Source organism: Grampus griseus (assembly GCF_964374135.1).
Source record: "Grampus griseus genome assembly, chromosome: 13".
Classification (NCBI taxonomy): domain Eukaryota; kingdom Metazoa; phylum Chordata; class Mammalia; order Artiodactyla; family Delphinidae; genus Grampus; species Grampus griseus.
In genome coordinates, this window is record NC_139007.1 from 37883336 (window position 1) to 37909125 (window position 25790).

Consider the following 25790-nt stretch of genomic DNA (forward strand, 5'->3'; position numbering starts at 1 on the left):
AAGACCACAGCAGAGCTGGGCAGCTACCTAGTTCTTGGAGTGAGTTTGTAACAAAAAATAAACCAAGACCACGGACAGGTGTTCATCCCTCTCCTTAACAAAATATTGCAGTTTTGAGAAATCATCTCCTCCTTCCCAATTGCCTGTCTTGTTATCTGAGGTTTAAGGAAAAAAACGTGAGTCCCATCTCCTCCTCCTCCTCCTCTTAAGCCATTGGAGAAGAGTTGAAAAAGCACCAGATCAGAGCGAATGTCACACAGCACTCACCTCCCACTCACACGTATGGAAACCTGGCTAGTTTCTTAGAAAGCAGAGTATCTCCATCTTTCAAGACCTTCTGACAATGACTAACTTCAAGTCCCTGGTCACTTCTGGGCACTTCCAATCATCTTCAGAGCCATGACAAAATTCTCCTAAAACAATCTCAGAAAGTAATAAAAAACATACTTTTAATTTAAATAAAATAAGAAATCTTCCATGCAGCACATAAATACAAAAATAGGTTACTGTAGCTCAGAGGGTTGGGCCTGTTAGAAGAGGTGCTCTCTTATCGTCTTCCTAGGACAGTTATTTTTATCCTCCCTTCTTTACTGTTTCCTTCTCACGCAGTATTCCTCCCCAGTGTATTTTAATACCCTATTTGGTTTTCCTGAGGAGCTCCCCACTCCTTTCTCCTGCTGTAAAGGAAAATACGAGGCAGCCCTGCCGAAGAGAAATGATGGAAGCGCTGTATAGCTCTGGTGGGCACTAAGCCAGCCCACTGGGCTCCCAGGCGAGGCCTGTCCCCTTAGTCACACGGAGTAGAGCCTGGGCTGGCTCGGTGAGTCCAGTTAGCACCTGACCTGGGCAGGCCCAGAACCCCAGCACTGTCCCCCAGCTGCCTCCAGGGCACACCCTGTTGGTGTTAGAGGGGATACTTGGCAGTAACAGCTTAGAGAGGGTTCTGCCTCAGGGCTACAAAGCTGGGAAGGCATTTGAAACGAAGCAAATGCAAAAGCTGATACACTCCCAGCCACTTTCAAAGGCTCTTCCCACTACAGTGTCAGGAAACACACACACACACACACACACACACACACACACAGAGAGACGAAATGCACTTCTTTTACCTGAAGTCTTCACAAAGGGAATAATGTGCCTCATAAAATATTTTAAATGCCTTAGGCAACAGAACTGTCTCTAGATTTTTTTTTTAAACGTGTTTAACAGACAAGTGTAATTGGAAATGTTTGCGACATGAGCACACACACACACACTAATTTGAAATTATGCAAAACTATATCATTGTTTACCACAACCTGGAGCAAATCTACTGCCATGGAATAACAAGTAACACATCTGTACAAGTTCAAGGGCCCCCAAATAAGCTCCCATTCAGATGAGAATGACACACGTGACATGACTCTGCCTAAGGTCCGTTTAGAGGAGATGGCCTGGTATGTTTTACATTTGCTGAGCTATTGAACTGCCTGGTTTGACAAGATTTTTGAAAGGGGTGAAAATTAATTTAATTGCAGTATTGCAACAATAATTTGGTCGGCTAACTGCATTTCAGTGCAAAAACAGGAAAGGAAGAATTTCCTCCTTAGGTTATTCTCTGACGTGACAGCATTCATTTCAAGAGTAATGAGATTTTTAAAAAGTCAAACCTTAAATATCATGGTTTCAGCAATCTGTCCTGCTTAAAGTTTAATGCAAAATGAGATAGCATCTCTGTGAGAGCAGTTCCACATGAACGTGGACCCAGTTTTCTCCTAGACTTGAGATGGGAAAATCTCTCTCCCCTGAAAAGTTTGCAGATGATTTTGATTTGGCGGCACCAATGTTGATGTGTTTGTACCGAGGGAGGCACTACTAAGAATGGTAGAAAGTTTTGAAAATCTCTATATGAGGTATATGTTGATGCAAGAGGCACCACAAGTTTCAGAGAATTGAGCAAAAATGGTGGAGTGAGGAACATAGGCTGTCGTGGGATTTTCTGGATCTCACTGTTTTCACACTGGCCGTTCTGAATATATACACTACCCATGGTTTTGTTTTTTGTTTTTTGCGGTACGCGGGTCTCTCACTGTTGTGGCCTCTCCCGTTGCGGAGCACAGGCTCTGGACGCGCAGGCTCAGCAGCCATGGCTCACGGGCCCAGCCGCTCTGCGGCATGTGGGATCCTTCCGGACCAGGGCACGAACCCGTGTCCCCTGCATCGGCAGGTGGACTCTCAACCACTGCGCCACCAGGGAAGCCCTACCCATGGTTTTTTGAGGGCAACTATCTAACTCCAGATCAGCAGTGAGCACTTCACGATTTACAAACTTTGAGGGACAGAGTCCATTTATTGTTTCAAAATCTTGAAGATGCTGTCCCAAGGCCTGATTCAGGGTAGTTCTGTCAGGTGCCGGGACCAAGACATTCAGCTCTCCCACAGCCTGATAACGCAAGCTCAGTTCCATGGGCAGTTTTAGGACACTCTGCTTTATCCCTTTTCTGTCACACTTTAAGTCCGCCACCATTTGCGTGTCTAAAAAGGATTTTGCTCTGATGTGCTTTCTCAAATACCACTCATCAAGTGGGTCTAAGAGCATGGCTTGGAATGTTTCTTATGATCCTTGTCCAAGTTCTAACTGATTTATAGAGGATCAATACACAGATCTACCCAGGGCTGCCCTCAAGTTTGTACAGGTCTTGTCCTGCACAAGGTCACCTGGTGGAGGGGTGAGAAGGCTGCAATCCCACCCTGCTCCACTCACCGGCCAAGACGCCCGTCCAGGCTGCATCCCGAGGATGGTGTGCCTTTTCTGATTTGCATTTGGGCCAAGGGAGGCCCTGAGTGGCCCTTGATCTTCCCCCTCCCAGAGATCACAAAGTCTAGTATTCATCTCCTCCCTTACAGCACTACGGACGTTTTTTAAGGAAGAGGACACGCCCACGGCAAAGGCAAATTCATTTTGAAGATACGTTTCCTATTCAGTGAGAGAGGAAGGAAAAAAGAGACAGGGAGAGAGAGAAAGGAAAAGGATCAAAAGAAGAATGGAGACAAGGCTGCCCTTCTGCCTAGTAAATTGTGGATTCATTGTCCGTCTCTGGACACAGCTGCAAAAGGGTAGAAATCAATTTTTTTCTATTACTCCACGGTGAGAAAGGAAAACCTATTTGTAAATTGAATTAAACCCAATAATAGCATGTCTGTGTACATGCTATTATTATTAAAATTAGCCACACATACAACTATATAATCCCACGATGTAACTAGAAATCAACACTCTCCCGTTTCAAAGCTTAGTAGAGACATCTTTCTTCTTTTTTAAAGAAACACCATGGCTAAATGTCACTAAGCTCTGCGGCATGCCAATACATCGACACCTCAGTAATGACGCTGGAAGGGAAGGAACTCCTAAGCCCCATCTGGGAAGAACGTGCTTCCAAATTCTTGACTTTGCTGCTGGTGCACCTCAGTCAGTCAGTAATGATTAGATATGAACTAGAACCTTCTAGAAGACGGTTTCTTCCCAAGTTGCAATCTGTGGTGCTGACTGTGGAATAAATTCCCTGTGTCTGTGTAGGCTAGGTCTTGTTCACAGAAACCCTAATCCATCCACTGGGTATTGAATATCAGGCTGCTGAAGTGAGGGTCCGGAAAATACATTAGCAGTCTTCCCTCTAGTGGGGCAACACAGTACTTCAGATAACTAGGAATAGAAAAGACTTTTTTTTCCCTTCTCTTTCAGAGAGTGAAAGAATTCAAGTTTTCCAGATAGTGCAAGGTGAGGCATTTAACCTCAGAAGACAGCTTCCAGAGCTGAATTAAGCAAGGCTCACAATGATAGGGTCCCCAAGTCAGAGCTAAAGACAGGTAGTGCTGCGGTGGGCGTCCCCGCAGAGCCTGCAGGGACAAAGGTTCTTCTCACATCCTTGGACGTCTCCAGTGTCCTCCTTGGGTGATAGCATTCAGTTCTCCACATTCTCATTATAAAAACAGTACCCACCCTAAGAGCAACCAACCTACCAGAAATGTTAAAAATAACAGGCTTCTTTGTAATTTTTTGGCAAATCATCAACACAGAAGAACCTTTCAAAAGGGCCATGTTGAATTTTTTAAAAGGTCAAGATGCACGAGTTTTATAAAAAGACCAAGTCTTTGTGGCTGTTCTTGTTCAGGAGAGAATCTTTGTGATGGTGGCAAATGTTGTTAAGGCAGAAGAGGATCTGGAGATCTGTTGTCTGGATTTTGCTTCTATCTTTTAAACACCTTCAGAACTTGGCTTGCTTCAGTTTATCGATATGGTAGCAGAGTTTCAGTGCAGGTCCCAGCTTTAGGCCCAAGTATTTCATGATCATGTCACTCTTCAGCAACAGGAGGGCATTGCCATCAATCTCCTGGTGGAACAGAATCAGAAAAAAAGAAAACCCAGAAAGTGGTCAAAGTAATCAAATAGTGGCCACAGTTAGAGTATGGTCAGGGAGTAAAGTAAGGGAATATGGATTGACTTAGATGCATATTCTCTTAGTCCCAAGGCAAGACCTTAAGAAAATAAACGAAAGCCTACAAATACTATGTGCTCCTCTTCCCATAGTGTCCCTGGGGTCGTTTGATACACTGGATCTTTCATATTCCTGCTCTCTCCTGATTGAAGGAATCTAACATAGTCCCAGCCATACTCCCAATATCCCACATACGTTTATCTCTTCATCCAATCTAGGGCTAAACAAGAAAGAAGTGTTCAATGGACTGAATGTGCCCCCCCTACCCCCTCCCCAAATTCATATGCTGAAATCCTAACCTCCAAGTGGTGGTATTTGGAGGAGAGACTTTGGGAAGTAACTAGGTCATGAGGGTGGAGCCCTCGTGAATGGGATTAGTGTCCTCATGCAATGGGAAGATGGCAGTCCGAAACCTGGAAGAAGGGTCTCACCAAAAGCAGACCTTGATGGCAACCTGATCTTGGACTGCCAGCATCCAGAACTGAGAAATAAATCGCTGTTGTTCATAAGCCAGCCAGTCCGTGGTACTTTGTTACAGCAGCCTGGACTGACTACGGCAAAGTATCATCCCATTAGACCCTGAAACTAGTAGTTACCTTTCCATTCCAGGTGCTGGTATAAGGCCCTGACTTCCATCCATCATCCTAATCTCTGGTTTCTTTTCGTGGGACACTCACCTGCCTTTCGCTGATTACCAAATTGCTAACAACACTCTATAAGGGATTTCAGGTGTTTTTTTGGCCCTGTCAATAATACTAGGTGGCATACAACTAAATAATGCACCTGCTTCATCTGAGGGTTTAGCACAAATAATTATGAAGGGAATGCCAATCCTCTGAGGTCCCGATATTGCTCCCATTTGTCTCTGAAAATGGTAACCCTCCAGACCGCATGTTGAACTGCAATGAAGACCCAGTGCAGCAAAAAAATACATACATAAAATAAATAAGTTCAAAAAATAAATAAATAAAAATGTAAAAAAAAGAACACCTAATGCAGGTGGGAAGGTGGGAGGGACACTGTAAAGGTCATCTATGCTACATGTATAAGAACCCCGAGAGCATACCAGTAGGTACCACATTTTTCACTGCTGTAGCCAATCATTCCGCCTGTACTACCACACTGTATCACTCCTTAGTAAGGCTGGGTTTCCTCCTTCACCTATAGTGCTATTTTCAGATTACTAGAGACCAAGGGTAGAGATTCTGGGTGCTCAGGTGGGGAGAAGAGGCACAGTACAGGACTCATAGAGCAGCCCCTCTCATTCCTCTATCCAGCCAGCCACTCAGCCAGCACTGATGAAGCACCTACCCTGCGTCACTCAGAGCTCGTCTGCGGGCCCTCCCCGGGGCCTCACTGCCGAATGTTCTCTCTTTCCCCCACTTCCTAGACTTCCACTGCCTCCTGTCATGCTGGAAGGAAGCCAGAGTCCTCCCACCCAGATCTGTCTAAACATAACCCCTCTGTGGTCCTTGCTACGTCCTAATCCCTGAAACCTGTGAATATGTTAGGTTACCTGGCAAAGGGGAATTAAGGCTGCAGATGGAATGAAGGCTCCTAATCAGCTGCCTTTAAAATAGGAAGCGTATCCTGGATTATTGGGGAGGGAGGAGACAGTGCAATCACAGGGCCCTTCGAAGTGGAGGAAGAAATCAGAAGAAAAAACCAAAGAGTTGGCAGCCTGGGAAGGACTCAGCTTGATGTTGTTGGCTCTGAGGATGAGGACAGTGAGGTAGGAGCCAAGAATGAGGGCGGATCTCAGTGCTGAAAAGGGAAGGAAATGAGTTCTCCCTAGAGCGTCCAGAAAGAATGTCAGCCCCACCGACACCTTGGTCTTAGCCCGGTGAGACCCCTGTCAGACTCCTGACCCACTGAACTGTAAGATAATAAACTTGTGTGGTTTTAAGCTACTACGTTTGTGGTGACGGGTTATAGCAACAGTCGATAACTGACATAGGAAGCTTGGCAGGTAAAGTACTAATTCTTACCTTTTTTTAAAAAATTACCATCTTTATATATTTTAGAATCTCCTAAATAATTATGCAAATATGTAAATGGCCTGCTAATCAAAGGCCATCTACGAGCTAGGCACTGTGCTGAACACTTTATGTGCATTTTCTCATTTAATCCTCAAAGCAGCTTAGGAATAGGCACTGTCTGTTGGCATATTGTAGGTGTGCTATAAACGTTTGTTTATGCACAGACGGATGCACAGACAGACGGATGGATGGGCAGGAAAACAGGCACTCCTGATAAAGGCCAAAGTGAGGGAACGGATGGGACAAAGAAACTAGGTGGTTGTTCCGCTCTGAGAACCCTGTGGTTCCGTCTGGCCTCCCTTGAGTGGTGCCCCCGGCCACAGTGCACAGCCCCCCGCAGCCCCCTGACCGCCCCCAGGCCCACCACTGCGCGTACATGCTTCCGGAAGAGCTCCACGTGGGGCCCCAGAGCCTGCGGGTCTGCGTCTTTCACGAACCAGACCACATCCTCCACGGACCAGGTAGAGGGGTTCCTGCTCCTTGGCCGCCGGGTGTCCTGCCTGTCCGGAGAAGGGCTTGAGGCTGGAAGGTAGAGCACAGAGAGGGAGGCCATGAGACAGCAGGCCTCGGGCCTTGGCACCTACCTGGTGCCTCCTGTCCCCACCTGGCCCTCGAGTCCAAGGCGGCGGCCCGAGTGACCTCCTGCGACAGAGAAAGGCCAGAAGTGCCTGCTCTTGGCAGGAGCCTGGAGCACCGGAGGCCACTCCTAAGGGCAGCAGCCTCCCCCTCTACACAGAGGTTCTCTGCTCTCCCAGGGAATAGAGCATTGGAAAACGGATCTCCTCCAGCAGGTTGAAATGCTGACCCATGTTAGAGTTTTAAAGACCCCTCCTGATCAGTCCTGTCTCAGTGGGCCCCGGGCCTGCTGTAACCAGGTTCCATGAAGCTCCAAATAGACCTCTGTAGTGCTGTGATGCCAAAACAACTTCAGGTCCTTTCCGCCTCCACTGGTGTCACCCTGAGACAAGAAGGACGCAGCGGAATGGAGGGGCATTTTGTGCTTGTCCTGGGTCTCAGAAGCCCTGTCTGTGAGAGGTCCATGCCCTGCTCTGCATGTGCAGAAAGAAGACTCACTGCCTACACTGAGCACCTCGCCAGCCCTCAGGTCTGTCAGAGCACGCACTCCAACCTCCCACTAGATGAGGGATTCCTTGACAACAGGAGCCTAATTCTGTGCCTGGTCCACAGCTGGTCCCTGGTCAGTGATTGTGGCATGAGTTGCATTGCTGCATAAATGCTTTTCCCACATGGCAGATTAAAAGGTGCAGGACATATGAAGGAGGAGAGAGTAGTGAATCAATATTTAGGCAATATTTAGGGGGTGACTTGTTTTGTATATCCCAAACGAATTCATCCTCTTTCCCTAGAACCAGCATCCCCTCCTATCTCTCATGTTTCTGAAACCTCAGTGATATCTCTACCTCCTGTCCCTTATTTGCTCTCTGCATTTAATTATTCTGAAGCTATTAGAAGGATGCCTCTCACACTGGTCTCCTCTCTTCCATCCCTGCTGCCCCAATCCGGGAACTTCTTACCTGACCCTCTACAAAGGTTTTCTAGCAGATGTCCTCACCTCACGCTTTATTCCTTCTAGAGCAAAAACTGTCACGTCTTCACACTCTCCCTAGTGCCCCTTGTGGATGCCCCTCGCCCGTGCACCAAGTCCGTACTCTAGCACAAGATCAAGGGCTCTCTTTGGTCTCAAGAACATCTTTCCTGCCTGGATAGAGAGGAAGAGCTTTGGTGCCAGAGAAACCTAGGGACAAATCCTGGAGCTGTCCGTCGCTAGCTGTAAAATGGCAATGCTCTCCACCTGGAAGGGCAGCTGTGAGGATGCAAGTGGGATTGGGGCTGGCCTTATGGTTGACCTGCATCAGGTGGTCCACAGAGGGAAGGAGGCACCCTGCCTGCCTCCCTGCCCGCCTCCCTGCCCTTCTGCACACTCCCATCTGGGCATACTGGTTCTGACTGAAAGTTCCTCCAGCTTCCAGTCTCCACCTTAGCTAGTGCTTTTGCTTCTCTCTAGAAGGTGTTTACCTTCCCTCCTTTCCAAAGAAGCTCTACCAGCCATCAAAGCCCAGGTAGACCCCTTCACAGGCAGCATTTCCGTGTCCTGCCATCTGGATGTCATCTTCCTCTACCTTTAACTCCCAAATTTTTGTTTGCGCTTTTCTTAAAGATGCTTTCCACATCTGCCTTGTATTACCATTATGCATGTGCTTGCCTGGAACCTCCAGTTAGTTTTAATTTCTCGAGGATTATCTTTTGCATCTTCCCCCTATTCATCCACGGACATCTACTGAGTGTCTCTTGTGTACCAGGTCCTGGGCAAAGTGTTTGGTGAAAAATGGGATCCTCTCATTACAGAGTTTATAATCATTGACTCTCCACAGCTCCATGCAAATATATTTGTAATATGGGTTCAATGAATGTAAAATGACTCAATATACTTTGCAGAAACAGTATAAGTAACTTACACAAAAGCTTTGTGCGAGTAATCCTTAATCCTATTTTCAGGCTCTGAACAATGAAGCAGCTTCCCTACAGAATAAATCTAAGTTAGAAGTTGGGAAGCCTTCACTTCCATTTCCCTTCTTTAATCTCAGGGTGCAGTGGTTTTCTGCTGTCTCCTTTTTTCCTCCTCTTTTCAATGTACTTGAGAAGTGCACGGTTCTCCAGTAGTGCTGAGAAAAGTACAGCATCACATTTGAAGTCTGTCCTAAATACATAATAGTTTGGTTGAGAATTGGATTTACTTTGAGATTTTCCCTGCCTTTTCCTTGTTGGATCTGGAAGGGTCCCCTAAGGTGATTTGGCGCGGGCTGGGGTGGTGCATTTTGGCGGGAAACTGTTAATACACCCTGGGGCCATCTGAATGCCGACACATGCTTATTAGAGATGATTTCACTGCATTTAAAGACATCTGCACTCAACATGGGGAAGAGGAACCACGGAAATCGCATTTGCCTTTGGAGCCTGCCCCATTGGAGCGTCGGCGATAATCAGGGTGATAATAGATGCTCTGATTACAAAGGCGGGAAGTCTTCAGTGCCAAGAATGATTTTAGAGTGATCAGAGCGGAGGTCAAATCTAATTTCCTGTGTTTGACAGGAAGGAAAACCACCAGACCGACTCACAACACCATCCATGGGAGCCTAAGGTCCTTTGAGCAAAAGGCCAGGGAAATACTTTCCCCATGAGCCACAGCCGTGGAGTTGAGCAAGGTGGTCTGGCTTGTCTTTATGGGGAAGCTCTCCAGGTGATGAATGTGGAGGGGAAGTGGCTCCGCTCCTGGCACCTGGTACTAGCTGTGGGCGTTTTCACTTTTGCTTTCTGAGGTGCCTCACAGTCACACAAGACAGCAGCGGGAAGCTGTCACACCTCGGGACCTGCTCAGGATCCAAAGCCCATGAATTAGCTCTAGGAGGAAGAGAGGGAACTTTCTAGCAGGTTGGAAGAGCCTTTGCAATGGCCTGTGCTCACACAAAGATAATAAGTACACTAGCCCCTCCAGCTGCTGCGAAGGTGTCAGGAAGACAGATGGGTCTGGCCTGACACAGCCAGGCCAGGCAGATGTGACTGGACAGCAGTCAGACGTGATAGAGGTGAAAATATCTTGCTCCTAAAGGAACAGAGCATGCAAAGCGCTTGCCAACTGCCTTTATGGGAGGTGGCATTCTCCAGCGCCGAGAACTTCGTACGTGGTCGGGTCTGTTCCCTGGGCGATGCGGGAGATGTGTGTATAGTAAAACCCAGCTGTGAATGGATGTAGAATGAAGGATGGTGGTGGCTGTTTCTAACGCTGAACTCACATCCACCAGGAATAGACTGACTGTGAATCTATCTAAAGCAACCCCGGATATCTTCACAGCCCCGGTACTCGTGCTGCTGCCTGTGAGTCGCTCTCTGTCTCACACAGACCCACAAGCACATGCATAATTTCCTTTTGTTCATTCATAATTCAGAGGAAACTTTTTAGCTAACAATAGAGTCATGTGGAAGAATGGAAGGAACAATAAGCTGGGAGTTAGACGCCCTTACCACCCACCCTCTGTGCAAGCGTCTCTGTGCTTCTTTGGTGTGAAATAAGGAGTTAGGAAGGATCTCCGAAGTCCCTTCACACCACAGGCTGTCCCGGGCAACACGAGGGACATCTGAAGCCTCATCAGTGTGTCTGTGTGCAAAGCACAGTGAATGCAGAGCCAATGGCCAGGTTTTGAGCCCCTTCCTGGACCTGATCATTCTATTCTCTATGAGCCTCCGTTTCTTCATCTTGTTTCTCAAAAGTATTGTAGGAGTCAAGTGACTATATGGCTTTGGGCTGGAGCCTGACAAGAAGCGTCTTGGAAGGAAGCCCATCAGTCTCCAAAAGGGGCCCCTCAGAATCATTTGTTAACATTTGTTAACGTTTGCCTCTCTGGAATTGGACGCTGTCAGCGAGCAGGGCCCACATCTGTCTTGCTCACAGCTCCATCCTTGGACCTCAGAAGAGGCCCTGGCATATTGTGCTCCATAAGTATCTTCTGGCCAGGACTGACCAACATCTCTTTGAGTCTTAGTTGCCTCACCTGTCAAACACCTACCATGTTGTGAGGATTAAATAGGATAATGTGAAGCATTAAACGGTAAGAATTAATCAAAAGATAGTTGCTATTCTTATTATTATGTATCATTCCATAATGGCCAATAGATTTGTCTTCCTAAATTCTGTGGTCATCAGCTCACTTCCCTGTTCAGCCATGTCTGGTTTCCACAGAGTAAAGAAAGCTCAGTCTGCTTGACTTGAACCCCAAATTTCCCAGCATGATTTCCCTTGGCGTCCCTGAACAAACTCTTCTCTTTCCTTGGAATGAATAAGCCGTGCCGCACCTTCACTCATTCCCCGCCCCCCACATCGAGCGCTGTCCCCATTCTTCTTTCTCTTGCTGAATTGTTCTCTATCCGTCACCCAACACCATACCCTATGGAATCAAACTCCAACCCATGGAAAGCATATGAGTGGTAATAACAATGTCAGAGTCACTTCAATTCTGAAGCTTGGACATACTTGTGGTTGGGAATGCTACAGCATCTCCTGTTAATGCAAATGTCAGGAAGCTTTTGTTATCTAAAACCTCTTTTTTAAAAAAATTTTTATTTTTATTATTATTTTTTTTGCGGTACGCAGGCCTCTCACTGTTGTGGCCTCTCCCGCTGCGGAGCACAGGCTCCGGACGCGCAGGCTCAGCGGCCATGGCTCACGGGCCCAGCTGCTCCGCGGCATGTGGGATCTTCCCGGACCGGGGCACGAACCCGCGTCCCCTGCATCGGCAGGCAGACTCTCAACCACTGCGCCACCAGGGAAGCCCTAAAACCTCTTTATAGCTCTTAGTGATTATATCTTGGATGAAAGACAGAGGAGAGCTCTCAGATTTTCACCTGAGTATCAGCAAAAAAACAGGGAAACGTGTCCTTTGAATACATCCCTTCAGAGTCCACTGACAGAGGCGATGGGCATGATGTATCAAGACAGCAGGAGGAATTACAAACAGCGCTGCAAAAAATTTCCTTGCACATGTCTCTGAGGAAGTTTTTATAGGTTATGTTCCTAGAAGTATTATTGGGTCATAGGACATGAACATATTTAATGGAATATACACAGTAATTTGGGTAGCATTAGTACCATCATGATATTGGGTCAATTGATGGGTATAATTTAACTATTGATTTATTCATTTTTATGTCCTTTAATAATATTTTATAATTTTTTAAATAAAAGAGTTGCACATTTAAAAAAAAAAAAAGACAACAGGAGGCCAGGGTAGGTATTTACATGAGAGAGAGGACTGAGAAGTTTGTCACGTCATCGATACCTACTGTCCTGTGCAGGCTCATGCCACTTTCTGGCTTCTGCGGTTTTAAACCATTTTGATTAGCACCATGGGGGAGGACACAAAGGACATTTCTATGTCCCTTCCAGGTTTATGACTTAGGTCAAACCCCCTTAAAGAGATATGGTTTCTTAATACCAACTGCTTTCACTTGGGATGCAATTTCAGAGCAATACTGAGCACTTCTTTGGGTGGAGGGAAAACTTAACAGCCCTCCAGAGGGCCTGCAGCTGGCACCTGGACTGGCAGCTAGGTGACAAATGGGTAAGGAGGCCAGGGGTTTTCTCTCCTACTTTAATATACTGCCACTCAATTCAGCATGGTTTATCTCCATGGTTTCCAAATGCGTTTAGCTGTGCAAACTTTGTTCAAACTACACAAATGTAGAACCCCACTCTTCTAATGTGAAGAGGCCCTGGTTAAAGAGGGCAGTGTTGGAGTACCATCTGCTCCCATCCCCTCTCTCCTATGCCCTAGAACCTCTGAGGGACCCCTTGAAGCCCATTTTGCATGGTTTGAAAATCCCTGGGATAATTTTGAAAGCCACCTTTGGAGTCAGTTGAAGTCAAATCCTGACTAAACACTTGACTGACTTGATCTTCAATTGCTGTATATGTAAACTGAATATAATAATACCTACAATAATAATATATACTTGCTATAATAATAAATTATAAGATATAACTTATAATAAGTCAGAAATATTGTGTGGAAAGTGTCTGGCCCACAGTAGGTGCTCAATAAATAGCTATTTAGGATATGCCTCAAACAGGCCCCTTTCCTGGGGCTGCAGAGGATTCAAATATGAGTGAGAGACCTCATGAAGCTGAGAGTCTGGCTCCTACTATGGGACAAGAGAGAGGAAGTACTAGAGATGAGGAGACAAAGTGCCACAGGAGGAAACAGGAGGGAAGGAACATTTCTAATCAGCAGTGACTGAAACTGCCAGTTGCTGACCCAATCTTTTTTCCACTTCTGCTTACATCTTCCTGGCCACGGTCAGTGGCTTGCTTGGAGTGGAAGGCAGCAGGCACTGGTGGGCTCCATTTCTCTGGTCTCACCCAAGATCCTGAGAGGCAGAAGTCCTGAGCTAGTGGGGCTCTCCTGGGGTGCATCTAGGGCTCTAACAGAGAGGGCTCTCTCAGAGCTTGTTCTGAGCAAGGGTCTGGGCTTCCCTTTGGCTAGATTACTCAGACAGTAGATGAGGACCTAATTCCAGGAGAACAAAGGGCTGAAGCAGAGATGAAAAGGAAGGACAGGGGGGCTGTTGGAGTTGGGATGGGAGTTCGTCCCAGGACTCTGTTGGGAGGAGGCAGAAAGAGAAAGGGGGAGGGAGCTAAATACCTGAGACCCCTTTGAAGGGTCCTGGATTCCCCTCATCTGGGCCACCAGATGGGCTGGGATGGGGCAGACAACTCTTCAGTGACAGATGGAGTGGTAGAAGTTCTCTCCATTCAAATCGTGCCTTCCCCTTACTACTTGAAATCCTACACTTAAGACATAGGGTCTAAGATTTCACCAACTTAAATAGGAGAGTAAATACCTCCTTTTTAAAGAATGGCAATACTCTTAGGTTTATGAGTCCATTCCATCAGCCTGGTGTCCTGTGATCACCACCTCATGCAGCTGGGAATTGCACTGAGGAGAAGAGGTTGAGAGAAGGAGACGTGTGACGGGCAGAGGGACCCCAGGATGAGGGCTTTGACAAGCAGGGGCAATGTGAGGGCACTGGGCTCCATGTGGGGAGTGGAATGGGGTAGAGAGAAAGAATGTTTCCTGAACGCCTACTATATGTCTGACATTACACTAACTCTGGGGATAAACCTAGGAAATAACTGCTGCCCCTCATTTGCTTTATGATGCGGGTTTGTGCGTTTACTTTATGATGCAGGTTTTGTTCCCTTCTCTTGTTCTTAGAAATCAGATGCAACAACGTCTCTCCCCTTTGGAAAATGGGCTCTGCCCACTCAAACCTGCCTGGCCGACGGCCCTGCATGACAATGTTGGGGAGCAGGGCCATCCATGTTTGGCAAGAGCCCCCATGGCTGAGGGAACAGTGCCTTGCCCCTCAAAACTGTCTCCCCTCCTGGGCCCACAGAGGCGCATCTGTGATGGTGAGGCTCTTTGAGGGGAGTGTGTGGAGGATCTGGGATCATACGCGATAGCTCACCACTGTGGCTGTCAGGGCTACCAGTGGACGAGCCAAGGCTCAGAACAGAAATGCCAGAGAAGACAGCCAGCCCGCAGGAGGCACCAGAGGGGCAAGATGAAGACTCCCTGACTCCCGGGCCTCTGGCCTCCTTTCTTTAGAGTTCTCAGGTGTAGAGTTGATGGGCTGTGATCTGTTGAGGGGTGTGTTCACGTGATCTGTCATTGCTGATGTTTATTGAGCTCTTACTAACTCTTAGGCCTTGTACTAAATACACATGAATTTATTTAATCCTCCCAACAAACCTATGAAGTAGGTGCTATTATTATTATTCCAATTTCACAGGTGAGGAAACTGAGGCACAAAGAAGTTCAGACTTGCAAAAGGTCACACAGTCAGAAAATGGCAGATCCAGCATTCCAGCCCAGGCCATTGGGCTCCACAGTCCATGTGATTATCCACTATGCTCTATTCATACTCAAATACTGAATTGAAAATGATTTTTTTAATAACATAAATCAAAATGGACATCAACCTACCCCTAGAATGACAGTACCTTCCTACACTGCATTCCAATAAGCTAACTTTAATGGGTGAGACAGAAGTAGCATCATAACCAGTATTGTGGGAGGCCCTTCCTAGTGGTCCAGTGGGTAAGACTCCGGGCTCCCAACACAGGGGGCCTGGGTTCGATCCCTGGTTGGGGAACTAGATCCCACATGCATGCCACAACTAAGAGTTCACATGCCACAACTAAGACCCGGTGCAGCCTAAATAAATAAATAAATGGAAAACCAAAACAAAACAAAAAAACTTACGGGACAAAAAAAATAAATAAATAACCAGCATTGTGGGAATTTTACTTAACTCTGGTCTGCCCACGTGTTTGTACCCTGCAAGAGTCAACCACTGTGCAAGAGAAAAGTCTTTAGCAACTTCTGGTTCTTCTTCTTCCGGGCACAGAGCTACTCTACACCTCTCAGATTCCCCCAGAGTTAAGTGTGGTAAAATGGCCAGCTCTTGCCAATGAAACGTGAGTAGAAGCGATGGGCATCACTTCCAGGCTCTAGGGAAACATGTTCATCTTCCTCGTTTGTTCCTTCCGTTTCTACCACTAGATGCATGGGGCATGGGGGCCATAGGGGACAGGAAAGTCATGAAATGGACAGATCCTGGGTCCCTGCGTTGGGATACACACACCAACTAGGAACACCCACTTTGGACTCCTGGATAAAAAACTTCTATTGTATTTGAGCCACTGTACATTTTGGATTCTACTTATTCCTACAGCCTAACTTACTCTAATACACCATTTTCTTTGCTTATGGTCAAAGGTTGAAGTCAGCTGCCCTCAAGAACAACAAAAATCCATGAAGGGATTTGTGGAAACTTCTAATTTCCCAGTGTTGCTGTGTTCAGACCGCTACAGTCCCCTGGTCTCCCTACATTTGGTGGTCCCAGGGCAAGGGCAGAGGAGGTTAGGTCATGGGGAAGGCAGTGCACGCATTACATTACCACATCTGTTTCCTTCAAGAGAGGTCCCGTTTCTCTTGGGGCTGGAGCCAGGGGGCCTCAGCCCAGGTGCTGAGGGGCCTCCAGAGGACATGGGGCTGGTATGGGGACCACCGACTGTGGTGGCTGAGCCTCCCCCAAGGTGGCCGTCTCCAGAGTTCTGCCTCTTGCAGTACAACGAAGAGGAGGTGGGCAGGGAGCCCCTGTGGCTAAAGGCGGAGGAGGAGTCCACGCTGTAGCGGCTCATGCTCGCAGGGTTCACCAGGCACTCCTCAGTGGTGACTGTTTTTGCTAAGCAAGAAGGCAGAGCAGAGAAGCAGAGATCAGAGAGCAGTTCAAGAAGACACCTGGTGCTGGGTCTTGGAAAACCTTTCCCCGGCAGCACAGGTGCCGCTATCTGTGGGGATGGCAGATGAGAAGGAATGGATACCACGGCATAATCCCAAATAGTTCACCTCTCAGCAGATTGACACCTCACCAACAAAGCATATTTTAGTAGGGATTGGGACATATGACCCTCCATGTTCTGAGGAAAATGTGATTATCTTGGTTATTGATGACTTGTAAATAAAATTCAAACAAAGGTCTTTCTCCCTCCATGGCTCTGCTCCTCCAAGAGTTTCTGCCAGCTTGGCAGAATCTCCCTGCTCCGTCTTTTCTTGCCCATCACCACTGCCTCCCGCACCTGGCCCATGATTCCTGGGAGAGATCAAGCCAGAGTCACAGTGTCCCAGAGTTAGGAGTAACAACTTTGGCCTGGGTTTTTTTTTTTTTTTTAACATCTTTATTGGAGTATAGTTGCTTTACACTGGTGTGTTACTTTCTGCTTTATAACAAAGTGAATCAGCTATATGTATACATATATCCCCATATCCCCTCCCTCTTGCGTCTCCCTCCCACCCTCCCTATCCCACCCCTCTAGGTGGTCACAAAGCAGTGAGTTGATGTCCCCGTGTGATGCAGCTGCTTCCCAAAGCTATCTGTTTTACATTTGGTTGTGTGTACATGTCAATGCTACTCTCTCACTTCGTCCCAGCTTACCCTTCCCCCCCCCTTGTCCTCATGTCCATTATCTATGTCTGCATCTTTATTCCTGTCCTAACTCTAGGTTCATCAGAACCTTTTTTTTTTTTAGATTCCCTTTATATGTGTTAGCATCCAGTATTTGTTTTTCTCTTTCTGACTTACTTCACTCTGTATGACAGACTCTAGGTCCATCCACCTCACTACAAATAACTCAATTTCATTTCTTTTTATGGCTGAGTAATATTCCATTGTATATATGTGCCACATCTTCTTTATCCATTCATCTGTCGATGGACACTTAGGTTGCTTCAATGTCCTGGGTATTGTAAATAGTGCTGCAATGAACATTGTGGTACATGACTCTTTTTGAATTATGGTTTTCTCAGGGGATATGCCCAGTAGTGGGATTGCTGGGTCATATGGTAGTTCTATGTTTAGTTTTTTAAGGAACCTCCATACTGTTCTCCATAGTGGCTCTATCAATTTACATTCCCACCGACAGTGCAAGAGGGTTCCCTTTTCTCCACACCCTCGCCAGCATTTATCGTTTGTAGATTTTTTGATGATTGGCCTGGGCTCTGACACAGGTGTGATGGTGCTTCCTCCCCACACTTTTAGTTCCAGTACACACAAGGGCACTAACCTTCCACCAAAGCTAACAAACTAGGGACACAAATGCTGATCTGGATGGCCCCATGGTCTTCCCCAAACCCTGCAGATGAGAGAGAAAGAACCAATCTAAAGTGCAGGGGGAGTAGAGGACCTGCAGGCTCTGCCAACCTCATCATCAGCTCCCCCACCCAAGTAGATCAGGACTTTCTACACTTTTAAAGCTCATTCTTGCAGCCTGTTGAACTCTGCGAGCTATATACCTGTGGCCAAATGGTGTGGGGTGTTTTGCTTTGTTTTGTTTTGAAGAACAAAGTCCAGAGTAATTATAGGGATAGAAAGAGGAAGAAAAATATTCTAGTAATTCCTTTTCTTCAGTCCCTCCCACCCCAGACAAGACCATATCTGTCTAGCCCCATCAACAATCATCTATATACTACACATGATCAAAACAGATACAGACATTCCCCAAAGGCATTAGAATAACAAAAACCAAGGGATCCTCCAATGTTGGCAATGAGTAAACACATTTGGGCCACAAGATCCAGATGTCTTCTTCATGTATGGATTCCTCGCACAACATAGATATTGAAAGATTAAGAATAGATTTTATTAGGGGAACTAGCAGGTCTTCTCATAGATGGGGATGCATATGGAGCTTGCCTGGAAATAAAAACCATTGCATATGGAATGCAGCTAAAGCAGTGCCTAGAGAAAATTTGTAACTGTAAATACTTATATTTAAAAAGAAGAACATTCTCAAATTAATAACCTAATCTTCCTCATTAAGATACTGGGAGGAAAAGGGCAAACTAAACTTAAAGCAAGCAGAAGGAAGAAAATAATAAAGATTAGAGTGAAAATTAAAGAGAATAGAAAAATAGAGAAAAATCAAAGAAACCAAAAGCTGGCTCTTCGAAAAGATCAACAAAATTGGCAAACTTTTAGCTAGATTGGCTGAGAAAAAAAGAGAGAAGACTCAAATTGCTAGAATCAGAAATGAAAGAGATGACATTAAAACCAATCTCACAGAAATAAAATGGATTATTAAGAAATATTACAAACAATTCTATGCCAATCAGTTAGGTAACTTAGAAGAAATGGACAAACTATCAAAACTGACAAAAAGAAATAGACAATCTGAATAGACCTATAACAATTAAAGAGATTAAATTAGTCATCAAAAAACAAAGAAATCCCAGGCTCGGATGGCTTCATAGGTGAATTCTACCAAGTATTTAAAGAAAAATTAAAACCAATTCTTCACAAATTCTTCCAAAAAGTAAAAAAAAGAGTGCTATGGACTGAATTGTGTCCCCCTCAAATGTTCATATGTTGAAGCCCTAGCCCCCATTGCAACTATATTTGGAGAGAGGGTCCATAAGGAGGAAATAGAGGTTAAGTAAGGTCTTAAGGGTAAGACCTCAACCTGATAGGACTGGTTAAAAAGAAAGTACTGACAAGAAAAGGAAGAGACATGAGAGAGCTCTCTCCCTCTTCACACACATGTACAGAGATGAGGCAACGTGAAGACACAGAAAGTGGCTGTCCACTAGCCAGGAAGAGAAGTAGCACCAGAAACTAACCCTGATGACACCTTGATCTCAGACTTTTAGCCTCTAGAATTGTGAGAAAATAAATTCTGTTGTTAAAGCTACCTAGTATGTGGTATTCTGTTATGGCAGCCAGGCAGACTAATATAAGGAGGGAATACTTCCCAACTCATTCTATGAGAACACTAATACCCTGATACCAAAACTAGACAAAGTCATCACAAGAGAACTACAGATCAATGTCTCATTAATATGGATGCAAAAATTCTCAACAATATACTAGCAAAACAAATCCTTAACATACAAAATGACTTATACATCATGATCAAGTAGGATTTGTTTCAGGAATGCAGGGTTGCTTTAACATCTGAAAATCAATTAATGTAATATGTGATATCGATACAATAAAAAACAAAGATCATGTGATTATCTCAATAGATGCAGAAAAAGCGTTTGAAAAAATCCAACATTGTTTCAGGAGAAAAACACTCAACACACTAGGAATAGAAGGGAACTTCCTCAGGCTGAAAAAGGGCATCCATAAAAAAACCTACACTTAACATCGTAGTTAATGGTGAAAGACCGGATGCTTTTCTTCCTAAGATCAGGAACAACACAAAGATGTCTCTATTCTTGCTACTTCTATTCCACATTGTATTGGAGGTTCCAGCCAGGGCAAGTAGGTAAGCATTTAATTTGGGAAGGAAGAAGTAAAACTATCTCTTGTATGTAAAAAATTCTAAGGAATCCAATAACACACTTTTATTAATTGAAATTAATAAATGAATTCAGTAAAGTTACAGGATACAAAATTAATATGCAAATATCAATTGTACTTTTATACATTTGCATTAAACAATATGAAAATGAAATTGGGGAAAGAATTCAATTTATAATAGTATTAAAAAGAATAAAATACTGAGGAATAAATTTAACAAAAGCAGTATAAAACTTATGCTCTAAAAACTACAAAACATTATTGAAAGAAATTAAAGAAGATCTAAATACTTAATTGGAAAAAATTCCATGTTTATGAATCAGAGGACTTAATATTATTAAGATTATTACCATCTTACACCCTAAATTCATCTATGGATTGAATGCAATTCTTGTCAGAATCTCAGCTGACTTCTTTGTAGAAATTGACAAGCTGATTCTAAAACTCATATGGATTTTCAAGGAACCATAAATAGCCAAAACAATCATGGAAAAAGAAGAATAAAGTAGAGTAGTCACACTTCCCAATTTCAAAATTTACTACAAAGCAATGGTAACAAAGACAGTGTGGTACTGACTTAAGGAGAGACATATAGAACAATGGAATAGAGTTGAGAGTCCAGAAATAAACCTATGTGTCATGTTCAACTGATCTTCAATGAAGGTGCCAAGATCATTCAATAGGAAAAGAATAGTCTTTTCAACAACTGATGCTTGGACAACTGGATATCTGCATGCAAAACAATGAAGTTGGACCCTTACTTCATACCATACACAAAAATTAACTTGAAATGGATCAAAGACCTAAATGTAAGAGCAAAAACTTATAAAACTCTTAGAAGGAAATATAGGGGTAAATCTTTACGACCTTGGGTTTGACAAGGTATTATTAGATTTGACATCAAAGGCATGAGCAACAAAAGAAAAAATAGACATATTGAATTTATCAAAATTTAAAACTTTTGCATTTTGAAAGACACTATCAAGAAAGTGAAAAGAAAACCCACAGAATGTGAGAAATTACTTGCAAATCATACCTCTGATAAAGAATTCATATCCAGAGTATATTAAAAAAACTCCTACAACTCAACAATCAAAAGACAAATAACCCAATTTTAAAATGGGCTTGAATGGACATTTTCCCAAAGAAGATAGACAGATAGCCAATAAGCACATGAAAACTTGTTCTAAATCATTAGTCATTGGGGAATGCAAATCAAAACCACAATGAGGAACCACTTCACACTCACTAGGATGGTTATAATCAAAAAGTCAGATGATAGCAAGTGTTGGTGATACTGTAGAGAAATTGGAACCCTCACACACTGCTGGTGGGAATGTAAAATGATGCAGCCTCTTTGGAAAACAGTCTGGCTCTTCCTCAAATGGTTAAAAATAAATTCACCATACAACCCAGCAATTCTACTCCTAGGTGTGTGTGTATGTATGTGTGTGTATGGATATATATATATGTATATATATGTATGTATATATATATATATATATATATATATATATTCCCAAGAGAAATGAAATTTCCACATAAAAATTTATATATGAATGTTTACAGAAACACTATTCATAATAGCCAAAATGTGGAAATAACTCAAAAAACTGTCAACTGATGAATATATAAACAAAACATGGCATATGCATACAATGGAATAATTTCAGGCATAAAAAGGAATGAAGTACTAATCCGTGCTACAATGTGAATGAGCCTTGAAATGTTATGCTAAGTAAAGAAACTGAGCCACAAAAGACCACATATCAAATGATTCCATTTGTATGAAATGTCCAGGATAGGCAAATCTATAGAGATAAAAGTAAATTAGTGGTTGCTTAGGATTTGGAGGTTGGGGGAATCGGGGTTGACTGGGGTGATAGTTGCACATATATTAAAAACCATTGAATAATACACTTTAAATAGGTGAATTGTATGATGTATGAATTATATCTCCATAAAGCTGCTTTTAAAAACTCATTGTGGAGGCCCAGTGTTTGGCTGTAAACACATTTTTGAGAGTGTTGTACAGTCAAATCCAACACTGCTTTGGCCACTTGGACACAGGAAAACTGAGCAGCAAAGGGTAGGCATGCATGCTCTGTGCCTCATGCTTTGTAGCTAATGCAGTGCTGAACGATGTCTTCAGGAACCTGGAACTCTGCACCTTCCCCTAGATGGCCTCTATTGCATCTTCCCTCCTGGTCAGAAGACATCAGCAGGAAGGACCTGGCTATGGAGCTAGATACTAGGCTGCTTCTTGAATGGAGCGAGGAAGAGGAAGACTAACATTTTTTGAGCACCTACTGTGGGCCAGCACATTCCAAGCAAGTGAGCAGGAAGCCTGCCATTATATTCCCTTCATTGAAAAGTTTCCATAGTCTGGGATACTAATCATTTTTGTGTCCCCAGTGTCTGGCATGGTGCTTGGCATTCAGAAGGCTCTCAATAAATATTAAGTAGACATTTGGGCAGTGAGGCTGCTGTTACACAGAAGACGTGTTAAAATTCAGATTATAAAGAACTAAATATAAATTCTTCATGTAGATGCACGGTAAACAATGAAAAAAATCTAAAACATTTATTCTGTTTATTAAATATATTAAATCTAAATTAAATATGCCTATGGAAGTCTGATAGTCTAAGGTAGGGAATGCAGATATTCACCAATCTGCACTACAGCTGGAAAATAGAGATGCAGATGGAACATTGTTCCCCTATGACAACATGTGGAAATGGGGAACAAGGGAATATGGACCTTATTGGTTTAAAAACTACAGACAACCATGGGTGAGATCAAAGGTAATAAAAGCCAGCTTCTGGGCTATGATCCAAATGAATTCATCAGAAAGTAAAACCGACTTGAGAGAGCGTCAAGCAATAGCCCTCTACCCAGCAAAGGATGTGACAGTGATTCCAAAGGCGGCCAGGTGGACAGCCATGGAAACAGATCACTAAGCCCCAGCCGCGGTCCTGCACAGCCTGTAGCTCCCAGGAAGCCTGGGAGTGATTAGCACGTTCAGGTGCACACATCAGGGTGCCATTCAGAATTGACAGATGCATCTGCTCAAACCCGATTAACGCAGCCTTTTCCTCACCTTTATAAATAGGGGTGCTGACACTTACATCATACCTGAGTGTAAAAATGGCTGATACAATGAAGGCCATCATTATTCAACCCCAGGCCTGAAAAGGACCTTCACAGAGCACCCGGCTCAGCATTTCCCCGAGTGTTAAAACGTGTTGCGCTGGCCCACCAGGGGATGATTCTCGGCGGCACTTAGGTGTATTAGTTTCCTAAGGCTGCAGAAGTTCCCACAGATTTGGTGATTAAAACAACAGAAATATATTCTCTCCCACTTCTGGAGGCTACAGTTCTGAAATCAAGGTGTCGTCAGGGCCATGCTCTCTGCAGGCTCTAGAAGATCCTTTTTTGCCTCTACCTGCTTCTGGTGATAGTCAACGATCCGTGGTGTTCCTTGGCTGCAGACACACCACTCCAATTTCTGCCTCTGTGGTCACATGGCGTTCTCCCTTTTTGTCTGTGTCTGGGTCCAAATTTCCCTCTTATAAGGACATCAGTCGTTGGATTAGCGCCCGTAATCCAGTGTGACCTCAACTTGATTACCTCTGCATAGACCCTATTTCCAAAGACAGTCCCTTTCACAGGTACCTGCGGTTAGGACTTGAACATGTATCTTTTTGGAGGACACAAAAACAGGTGAACGTTATTTTATTACAGTCATATATTTTAGTGCACAGCAATAAAATATAGTTAGCTCATCAAACTATGATTTCACTGATAAGTTATCACTGCTTAAGATGACTAAAGGCTACGGTTAAAAGAAATGAATCCATTTCAAGGAATATCTTGAGTAAACACTTCTATCGGTTTTAGTCAGACATAGCAAAAATTGTGAAGGTGGTAAATTAATGGTGGAATGCCTTGAGCTTGCCCCAACTTCTCTTTTCAGGCAGGGTGTTATTTGGAGCGGAAAATAAATTAAATAACTGAGCCTCTTATTTAAAAGCTTCCCCCAAAGAGATCTTACAATCTCCTCACAGTTAGGTCATTGTGCCACAAACCTCATTGCCTGAAATGTCTTCCTTACACCTAACCCCAATTCCTCTTGCTTCAGTTAAAACGATGACTGCTGGGTACCTACCCTTTATACTATTAAAACCATTAAGTCATCCAACATACAGGTAAGATGAATTTAATAAAGTGTGGCTCGTGAATTGTTTGTTACCCAAAACCACTATTTAAAGTTGGTAAAAAACAAAAACAAAAAGGACCAAATCTCCTTGGAGAGAGAACTACACTTTTCAAGCAGTTTTGTGGCTGACTGGTGAGTGAACACCAGATGGGGCCAGCAGACCTGGGATCATCTGCGGAGAGTGCCCTGCGTGGATCCGATTCCTGCACACAGACTTGTGTTAAACCACAGGGCTGACAGATTAAGACGTTCCCAGTCTTTTTTCCTGGATTCTTAGAAAATCCCTTCTCATCTGAAACGAGCTACCTTGTCACCCTGGCACCTCTCATTAAACAAGAGGATCCAGCCCAGCCTCTATTTAAGGCCGTTTCATCGCTGTGCACACCAGCTCAGCAAAGCAGGGTAAACAAGAAGCATTTTATGTGCTTCTCTTCTATAACCCCCTGCCTCTATCCAAGACACTAAGGATGCCACTTATAAATCATTAAATCTTTCCTCCAGAAAAAGGATTAATCTGCTTTCATACGATCACAAGGGCATGCTTAAGTAGAAAGGCACAGGCACAAATGGCACATTCAAAGAAGGCTGCCACGTTTTCAAGGTTTGGTGTCTTAGGAACATTCAAAAGAGGCTGACGAGCCTTTTTCACCATAGCTAATCTGCTTGTGGACTATGGTTTCCCCAGCTGCTCCATATAAAGCCTGCCTATTAGGCTAAAAAATACTCTAGAAGACTTCAAACCCACTCAAGCCTCAAAGGATACCCCTTTGCTCCTGAACCTGAACCAGGTCTAAGCCTCCTTGTTTGGAGAACAAAGCTCTAGGGTCTGAGTCAGGAGTGTGTGGACTCCTCCCTCCACCCACACCCCTGCAGAGGCCTGGGGGACGCCCAGCACAGCCCATCCTCCTGCAGTTCTGGAGGGTCAGCTGAGCACCTGGAAAGTGCAGAAACTCCAAAGAGAAGAGGAAGAGGCAGAGGGACGGGAAGGAGAAAGCCAAGAGCCAGAGAGAGAAAGAGAAAGTCCCAAAGCAGCGACAGCGGTCCAGGGAGGAAAGAGGGGCCCCCATAGATGAGACTCCAGACACTGCTGCCGGAGGTTTAGTTCAGGGGGTGTTGTCCCCTTTTCAGGTAGGACACAAGAGCCAACTGCTCACAGTTAAGTGAGCTTGGACTATTTAATTTATTTAAAGAATTTTAAATGGCACTTTACTTGGATTCTTTAACCAAATGAAGCCCTGAAAAGCGACAACACCACCATCTGCAAAATTATTCTCAAGTAATCTCTCTGAGTGCAATAATAACCCTAAATCCCAGAGTCTCAGACACTGTTCTTCCCAGCACTAAACAGTTCTCTCTCTCTCTCTCTCATACACACACACACACTCTCTCACCCTCCACTCCCCTTTCCTCATATCAGTCACAACGTCCCAGCTGAAGGAGCAGCTGCACAGAGTGAACCCTTTCTACAATCAGCTCTGCTACCTTCCCCCAGGCTGAAAGCCATTGCCTCTCTTGGGATTGATTGCCAGCGGGTCTGCCTAGCCCAGCAGGCCACGTGACCCTGCTCAGGCTGACAAGAAGGTCAGACCACTGGACCAGTGTCCAGAGGGCTCCGTGTG

At 44.5% G+C, this 25790-nt stretch overlaps 1 protein-coding gene across 5 annotated transcripts in view; it reads right to left on the reverse strand.

Annotated features, from left to right (window-relative positions):
- Positions 1-366: 366 nt before the first annotated feature.
- The window catches only part of SCML4 (Scm polycomb group protein like 4), a gene marked incomplete at its 5' end in the record, with an annotated part of 62287 nt that continues 36863 nt past the window's right edge, over positions 367-25790 (reverse strand). For 4 of the 5 annotated variants that reach the window (XM_082668920.1, XM_082668921.1, XM_082668919.1 and 1 more), the window contains 3 exons: positions 367-4370; positions 6891-7036; positions 16049-16336. In XM_082668920.1, coding sequence (XP_082525046.1) covers positions 4245-4370; positions 6891-7036; positions 16049-16336 — 560 coding nt within the window. In that variant the 3' untranslated portion in view covers positions 367-4244. The remainder of the gene's footprint in view (positions 4371-6890; positions 7037-16048; positions 16337-25790) is intronic. The other variant, XM_082668922.1, reaches the window with a different exon arrangement.